The 9,167-nt window shown below is 43.4% G+C and overlaps 1 protein-coding gene across 1 annotated transcript; it reads left to right on the forward strand.

The window, feature by feature from the left end:
- The first annotated feature begins 6,074 nt into the window (after positions 1–6,074).
- Positions 6,075–8,685, forward strand: LOC102728340 (kelch repeat and BTB domain-containing protein 7). The gene has a single exon (XM_006741214.3). It carries the CDS (start codon positions 6,418–6,420, stop codon positions 8,455–8,457), a length of 2,040 nt encoding a protein of 679 aa, XP_006741277.2. The 5' UTR covers positions 6,075–6,417; the 3' UTR covers positions 8,458–8,685.
- Positions 8,686–9,167: the final 482 nt, after the last annotated feature.

The following is a 9,167-nucleotide window of genomic DNA, read 5'->3' on the forward strand; positions in this document are numbered from 1 at the left end:
ATAAATAAACTCTTAATCTTGGGGTGCCTGGGTGGCTCAGTCATAAGGCGTCTGCCTTCAGCTCAGGTCATGATCCCAGGGTCCTGGTATCGAGCCCCGCATCGGGCTCCCTGCTCGGCGGGAAGCCTGATTCTCCCTCTACCACTCCCCCTGCTTGTGTTCCTGCTCTCGCTATGTCTCTCTCTGTCAAATAAATGAATAAAATCTTTAAAAAAAAAGAGAGAGAGACACTTAATCTTAGGAAACAAACTGAGGGTTGCTGGAGTGGTGGGGGGTGGGAGGGATGGGGTGGCTGGGTGATGGACATTGGGGAGGGTATATGCTATGGTGAGCGCTGTGAATTGTGTAAGACTGATGAATCACAGACCTGTACCTCTGAAACAAATAATACATTATATGTTAATAGAAAAATTTTTTTAAATTTATTGCATTTACAATTTTTATTTGCTCCCTTTTCTGTACGTGTACTATACTTCAAATTTTTAAAAAAGTTTAAAATTGTTTCAGTTTAAAACAGATTTGAAACAAGTTAGTTGCTACCAAATAATGTGGAACACAAGTCATGTCCAAGGCTGCGCACTCACTAGGCCCTCTCCACTTGAACAAGAGTGGACCCATCAAAAGCTCTTAGAGTAGCCAGTGACTCAGGGCAGTGCAAGTTATTTTGGGTATATAAATAAAAGAGTGAACAGTTTGTAGACTCTATTTAAAAATGAGAGTGAGGGGCGCCCGGGTGGCTCAGTCATTAAGCATCTGCCTTCAGCTCAGGTCATGGTCCCAGTGTCCTGGGATCAAGCCCCGCATCAGGCTCCCTGCTCGGCGGGAAGCTGCTTCTCCCTCTTCCACGCCCCCTGCTTGTGTTCCCTCTCTCACTGTGTCTTTCTCTGTCTAATAAATAAATAAAAATCTTTTTAAAAAAATAGAAATAGAAATGAGAGTGAAAAACAATACAGATGGGGCACAGGATGACAAACTAGCAGCCCCTGAGCGCACAACGGGCCTGAATTAGAGGTTGTAGAGGGAAAGGGGCTATACTTTCGCGGGGTGGGAGGAGGTGGCAGTGGAGACTTATAAATTGCATGAAGCCTAAATTCTGGGGAGGTGAGTGAGTGCTGTGCTTGTGTGGGCTCCTTTATGAAACAAAGTGTGTAAAAATTGCCATGAGGAACAAACAAGTGAAATACTATATTCATTACAGTGGTTGGGATGAAGGGGTTCCAGAAAGCGAGTACTCAGATGCATGGAAACCATGTGCAGAAACAGAACTTCAAGAAGTCAGACACACACACACACACACAAACACACACATAAATGTCAATAAGGAGCAACATTCAGAGGGGAAGATGAGAGGGGTTGCCCCAGGAAAGAGGATGTCTGATCTGTAAGAAGAACGTTGAAGTCACCCAGAAATGGAAATGGGAGCAGTACCAGTGAGCCTCAGCCTCAGAAGAAGAAAAGGGCCAGAGTAGATCCTGCTGCTGGAAACATGAACAGAGTTGAAGTTAAAGATTTCTGAAGAACTAAAATCATGGATTGTTGGGGTGCCTGGTGGCTTGGTAGGTTAAGTGTCTGCCTTCAGCTCAGGTCATGATCTCAGGGTCCTGGGATTGAGCCCCGCATCGGGCTCCCTGCTCAACAGCGAGTCTGCTTCTCCCTCTCCCTCTGTGATCTCTCTCGCTCTCACTCTCTCAAATAAATAAATAAAAATCTTTAATAAAAATTTTTTTTAATTAAAAAAAATAAAACCATGGATTGTTAATGACTGAGGCATAATTACCAGGCAAAAACAGTTCTATCTTCCTGTCAAGAAGAATATGGATTCCATTGTAAAGGATTATGCAAATTATAAGAAATCTTGAGGAAACACAGAAAATAAGGACTATGCTAATTATTAATGAAGTTGTGGCAGGAATTTTAAAAATTGGAATGTAATGTTGGGCACTCAGCTACTCTACAAATTTGAAAGACCCCAGTGTGTGAATTCCTCAAAGATTGCCCTGAGTCACCTTTGTCCCATTTATATGGAGTGCCACATTGACTGAACTGGAGCAGTGTTGATCGATACACTCTAGAAGAAGAGATTCTTAATGACTGAATGATCTTCACAATATCCTGGCAAAGAATCTGCAACTTTTAGTGCCAGCAATTATGAAGTGGCTCCTAAGAGAAGGTATAATTTATAGTAAATTAAATGCACAGACCTTGAGAGACAGTTGAGTTTGTCAATTGCATTCGCCCGCGTAACACCAGCCCAAGCAAGAAGAGGACATTTGCCTCACCCCTGAAACTTCCCTTGCATTCCTTTCCAGTTGATCCAGCAATCTGCCCAAACCCCTTCCCCCAACAGTGGCAGCCTCTAATACGACTTTTTCTTATATGATTTATAGTCACCGTAACTTATTTTCACCATTCTGGAACTTCACATACATTGTGTACTCTTGCATATCTTGCTTCTTTAGATCAACATAAAAGTTTTGAAACCTCACACTGGCACATATCAAAGGTATCTTTTTATTTCTGAGTAGTATTACACTGTATGAATATACCAGAATTAATTGAATCTCCTATTGATGCACATGTGGATTGTTTCCAGTTTTTGGCTATTACAGATGAAGGCACTATGAACATTCTTGCACAAGTCTTTTGCGGACATATGTTTTAATTTCCCTTGGGCAAATAAATGCTTAGGGGAAATTACTGAGTGTTTAACATCCAAAGAAACTACCAGTTTTCTAAAATAGATATATCAAATTATATTCCTATTGTTAGTGTATATATGAAGGTTCAAAAGTCTCCCTATCATCACCAACATTTAGCATTTTTGACCTTTTTAAATTTAGCCATTCTCTTAGGTATACAGTGTTTTCTCATGAATTTAATTTGCATTCATCTGAGGATGAATGACATTGAGCAGCTTTCTCATGTTTTTAGTGACTATTGAGATAATGTATCACAAATATTTTTTTTAAGTTTCATTTATTTAAGTAATCTCTACACCCAGTGAGGGGCTTGAACTCACAACTCCAAGATTAAGAGTCACATGCCCTTCTGACTGAGTCAGCAAGGCACCCCTACAAATATAAATAAATAAATAAATAAATAAATAAATTGCAGACTATGGCTTGTCTTTTTATTTTTTTCACTGCCTTTTCATAGGCAAAAGCTTGTAATTTTGTTGAAGTTCATTTTATCATTTTTTTATGATTAGTATTTTTTGTATCCTGAAATGTCTGACTACCTCAGAGTCAGAGATAGCCTTCTGTATTTTCTTTTAGAAGTGTTATAGTTTTCACTTCTCTGTTTAATGTTAAGGTCCATTTAGAATTTTGTGTGTGTGGTATAAGCTAAGGGTCAAAGTTCTTTTTATCTTTTTTTTTTACATTGTGAACTGGTTGTTTAACACCATTTGTTGAACAGACTTTCCTCTTCCCGTTGAATTGCAGTGATACCAATGCTAGGTTTCTAAAATGTTAAATTCAGGGTTGCCTGGGTGGCTCAGTCGTTAAGCGTCTGCCTTTGGGATCGAGCCCCGCATCAGGCACCCTGCTCAGCGGGAAGCCTGCTTCTCCTTCTCCCACTCCCCTTGCTTGTGTTCCCTCTCTTGCTGTGTCTCTGTCAAATAAATAAAATCTTTTAAAAAATAAATAAGGGGCGGGCGCCTGGGTGGCTCAGTTGGTTAAGCAACTGCCTTCGGCTCAGGTCATGATCCTGGAGTCCTGGGATCGAGTCCTGCATCGGGCTCCCTGCTCGGCAGGGAGTCTGCTTCTCCCTCTGACCCTCCTCCCTCTCATACTCTCTGTCTCCCATTCTCTCTCTCTCAAAATAAATAAATAAAATCTTTAAAAAAAAAAAAGAAAGAAGGGGCGCCTGGGTGGCTCAGTCGTTGGGCGTCTGCCTTTGGCTCAGGTCATGATCCCAGAGTCCTGGAATCGAGTCCCACATCAGGCTCCCTGCTCGGCAGGGAGGCCTGCTTCTCCCTCTCCCACTCCCCCTGCTTGTGTTCCCTCTCTCGCTGTCTCTCTGTCAAATAAATAAAATTTTTTAAATCTTAAAAAAAAATAAAATGTTAAATTCAGTTCCTCAGTTGCACTAGCCACGTTTGAAGTACTCAAGAGCTACCTGCGGCTTGCAGCACAGAGAAAATGTTTGCAGCATCACAAAGTTCTGTAGCAGCACTGCTCTTGACCTTAGGGCACAGTGCCTGCTAAATACTTTGGATTGTGTAAAAGGTAATCTAAACCAACTAACAAAGGGCAGATATCAGGAAGTTAAAAATCAATCACTGAACTGATATGCATTACCTAAGGTAGTCAAATTCAGAGACAGCAAGTAGAATGGTGGTTAGTAGGGGGTTGAGGGAAAGGGGAAAGGAGAGTTACTGTGAATCGGTTCTGTAATATGAAGAGCTCTGGAGATGGGTGGTGGTGATAGTTGCAAAACCAGTGAATGTAGTTAATGCCAGATAAATGTACTCTTAAAGAATTGTTCAAAATGGTAACTACTGTATATTTTACCAATATAAAAAAATTGTAATTGCTTTTTCCCCAGCTGTTTTATTGAGGTAAGAAAGCAATCAGTGTTACTAATGACCTAATAATTCTCTCAAGTGTATCTAAGGGATACCCAACAACCCTACAGAGGAGATACTAGAGCCCAGTATGTCTCTTAATGTCTTAATGTCTCTATCCTGGAGTATTTCCAATAGAAGCTCTTCAGCTAATAGGACAAGAGAGCAAAACAATTTGAGTTTATTCTCCTGCCATGTGTTATCCACCCATCAATGTAATAACTAAGATTTCATTAAGTTATGGTAACGCATGACAAGCTAGTGGCAAGAGCAACCTGCTTTTTTAAGTAAAAGTTCCCTTTTTAAAAAACGACACAAGGGGCGCCTGGGTGGCTCAGTTGGTTAAGCGACTGCCTTCGGCTCAGGTCATGATCCTGGAGTCGCTGGACTGAGTCCCGCATAGGGCTCCCTGCTTGGCAGGGAGTCTGCTTCTCCCTCTGACCCTCCCCCCTCTCATGTGCTCTCTCTCTCTCTTAATCTCTCTCTCTCAAATAAAATCTTTAAAAATAAAAAATTAAAAACGACACAAAACCCAACCTCTAAGCACTTGATTTTGATGATTTAACTAAGAATATTGATCAATACATATATAAACACTTTTGTAAAGCATAGGTTGAACTATATTAATTCAAAATATTAGGGCATGCATGAATACGGAGCTTTGAGGATCTTGTGCTTTTGTACAAGGTCTGTGTGTTAAAACTCCCGTTTAAACCCCTTGATAAAGACAACTCTATAATCTTCGACTGATTTGTGGAGGGGAAGTCAAATGAGCAGTGTTAGATGACACAAAAACACTCATATTAAGTGCTTATGAAAATAATCTTGCTCCCCTGGAGGAAGTATTGATTTGGTGAGACATGGAGACCCACCTGTGTAATATGCCTGATACGCTTTTTTGAGGCCACCTATAAATGCTGTTCTCTAGGACCTCATCTTTGTCTAAGACATCCCAATGAACTTATGGATATTGTTTAGTATTGAAAATATTGTAGTAACCTTCAGAACCCTTCAAAAGAAGCAACATTGGAAGTTTTTTTGCAGAAATTGCTCATGGTTTCACATGTTGTGAGTACCTTATTTTTTTTTTTTATAAATTCTCCTCCTCCCCCCCCCAAAAGCTAACAAAGATTGAATCTTTATATTCTAGGCACGGTGTAAGCATGTAATTATTCTAACCAACAAATATTTATTGAAGCGCCCTGTGTCCTATGCAATTTATCTCATTCCACTCACACAATCCCATGAAAACTATTATCCCCACTTCACAAAGAGGGAAAAGTTCTCAAAGAGATGTCACACAATTAACGAATACTAAAACGGAGATTTTACCCTGGAACTTCAAAGCCAATCCTCCAAACCAACAAATCCAGGAGAATTAACGCTTTCAAATTCTGTTAGCTAAAACAGTCCTCCCCCAGAAACCTCGCGATATTACTCAAACTACCACTCCCAACATGCGCAGCGGCTTGGGTCCGTCCGCTTATCCCCTTGAGTCTGGAGGGCCCCGGCATGCCTCGAGGCGCGAAAAGCAGTCTGGGAGCCGTAGTTCTCTTGGACGCCTACCGGTCTTGCCAGCGCGGCAGTGGCGGCTCTCTTGGTTCCGTCCAGCGGGTCCCGTAAACGAGCTGAGGCGGAGAAAGGGCGCGGAACTGGAAGAGGGTGAGTCAGGCACTGGCTACGCGATAAAGGGAGGCAGCACCGCGGCGCAGCGCTGAGTTGAGTAAGTGCGGCCCCTGCAGTCTATTCAGGGACGCCGCGATCTAGCGCCAGCGAGAAGAGGGCGAGGAGGAGCCAGAGCCCGGTCCTTGCACCCATTCTCGCCCTCCTACCCCGCCGCCATCTCCACCATGCAGTCCCGGGAAGAAGCTCCGCGCTCTCGCCGCCTGGCCAGTCCCCGCGGCGGGAGGCGGCCCAAGAGAATTTCAAAGCCTTCTGTTTCAGCTTTTTTCACGGGCCCGGAGGAGCTGAAGGACACGGCTCATTCTGCAGCCCTCCTGGCACAGCTGAAGTCCTTCTACGACGCGCGGCTGTTATGTGATGTGACCATCGAGGTGGTGACGCCTGGTAGCGGGCCTGGCACCGGCCGCCTTTTTTCCTGCAACCGTAACGTGCTGGCTGCCGCGTGTCCCTACTTCAAGAGCATGTTCACCGGTGGCATGTACGAGAGCCAGCAGGCGAGTGTGACCATGCATGATGTGGATGCTGAGTCCTTCGAGGTGCTGGTCGACTACTGCTACACCGGTCGCGTGTCGCTAAGTGAGGCCAACGTGCAGCGCCTTTACGCGGCCTCTGACATGTTACAGCTCGAGTACGTACGGGAAGCCTGTGCCTCCTTCCTAGCCCGCCGCCTTGACCTGGCCAACTGCACCGCCATCCTCAAGTTTGCCGACGCCTTTGACCATCACAAGCTGCGTTCACAGGCCCAGTCCTTTATAGCCCACAATTTCAAGCAGCTCAGCCGAATGGGTTCAGTAAGGGAGGAGAGTCTGGCAGATCTGAGCTTGGCCCAGCTGCAGGCCGTCCTGCGTCTGGATAGTCTAGATATCGAGAGTGAGCGGACCGTGTGTCATGTGGCGGTGCAGTGGTTGGAGGCGGCTCCCAAGGAGCGGGGCCCCAGCGCTGCGGAAGTCTTCAAGTGTGTCCGCTGGACGCACTTCAGAGATGAGGATCAGGATTACCTGGAAGGGCTGTTAACCAAGCCCATTGTCAAGAAGTACTGTCTGGACCTTATTGAAGGGGCCCTGCAGATGCGATATGGTGACAAGTTGTGCAAGTCCCTGGTGCCGAAGCCAGATAGCAGCAACAGCTCTGTTGTACCCCCAGCAGAAAATCCCCCCCAGAGACTGGGTATGTGTGCCAAGGAGATGGTGATCTTCTTTGGACATCCTAGAGATCCCTTTCTCTGCTATGACCCATACTCAGGGGACATTTACACAATGCCATCCCCTTTAACCAGCTTGGCTCACACTAAGACTATCACCTCCTCAGCTGTCTGTGTCTCTCCAGACCACGACATCTACCTGGCCGCTCAGCCCAGGAAGGACCTGTGGGTGTACAAGCCAGCCCAGAACAGCTGGCAGCAGCTTGCCGACCGCCTGCTGTGTCGGGAGGGCATGGATGTGGCCTACCTCAATGGCTACATCTACATTTTGGGTGGGCGAGACCCGATTACCGGCGTGAAACTGAAGGAGGTAGAATGCTACAGTGTCCAGAGGAACCAGTGGGCGCTGGTGGCTCCTGTACCCCATTCCTTCTATTCCTTTGAACTAATAGTGGTTCAAAACTATCTTTATGCTGTGAACAGTAAGCGCATGCTCTACTACGATCCTAGCCACAATACGTGGCTGAACTGTGCTTCTCTTAAACGTAGTGACTTTCAGGAAGCCTGTGTCTTCAATGATGAGATCTATTGTATCTGTGACATCCCAGTCATGAAGGTCTATAACCCAGCCAGGGGAGAATGGAGGCGGATTAGTAATATTCCCTTGGACTCAGAGACCCACAACTACCAGATTGTCAATCATGGCCAAAAGTTGCTTCTCATCACTTCTACCACCCCTCAATGGAAAAAAAACCGGGTGACTGTTTATGAATACGATACTAGGGAAGACCAGTGGATTAATATAGGTACCATGTTAGGCCTTTTGCAGTTTGACTCTGGCTTTATTTGCCTCTGTGCTCGTGTGTATCCTTCCTGCCTGGAACCTGGACAGAGTTTCATCACTGAGGAAGATGATGCACGGAGTGAGTCTAGTACTGAATGGGACTTAGATGGATTCAGTGAGCTGGACTCAGAGTCAGGAAGTTCAAGTTCTTTTTCTGATGATGAAGTCTGGGTGCAGGTAGCACCTCAGCGAAATGCACAGGATCAGCAGGGTTCTTTGTAAATATTTTGAAGCACTAAAATGTTTCTACTGCTATGGAATGTATCTTTAAAAGATGTCCTTTTCTTGAAAAAAAAAATGTTGATTAGGACTGCAGATTTGGTTTGGAAAGGGTGATGTTTGAATTACTAATGTAATGTTACAAAATTTAAACACTCCATGAAATCAACCTATATAATAATTTACTGTGCTAAAAGTTGAGATTAAAATATGCAAAAATGAACTATATAATTAATTAGAATGCTTGGTGGTTTTTTTCATTGTTCAAGTATTGTTGCACCAGTGGATTGTTTTGGTTAGTTATACTCTTTATATTTTGATTATCTATTTTAGTCTTCTTTTAACTTTTTAATTCTATTTAGTGCCACAAAGAATTTAACTTTTTAATTTTTAAAAATAGAAAATTGGACTAGAAATTGTTGGTAGGGTTTTGAAGGTTTATCTTTTCCTTCAGAATAATGAAAGTAGTAGATTTCCCAAATTTTGAGATAGCCAGTTTTTAGTATTATAAGTTAGTATAGTTTGTTAAATTTGGTTTGGTTTTCACCCCTTCTGCACAGAAAAAAATTTGGTTATATATATGTGTTATAAAATGGGATTTCATTTTGATAATGTGCAGAATGGTCTTAAGAACTCACAGAAAGCAAAAAAAATCAGGATTCCACTGTTTTAAAAGAAATTTCACTTTTAATTTTGGAATATAACATGTAGTT

This window comes from Leptonychotes weddellii, chromosome 3, assembly GCF_054177405.1.
Source record: "Leptonychotes weddellii isolate Sample4059 chromosome 3, ASM5417740v2, whole genome shotgun sequence".
Classification (NCBI taxonomy): domain Eukaryota; kingdom Metazoa; phylum Chordata; class Mammalia; order Carnivora; family Phocidae; genus Leptonychotes; species Leptonychotes weddellii.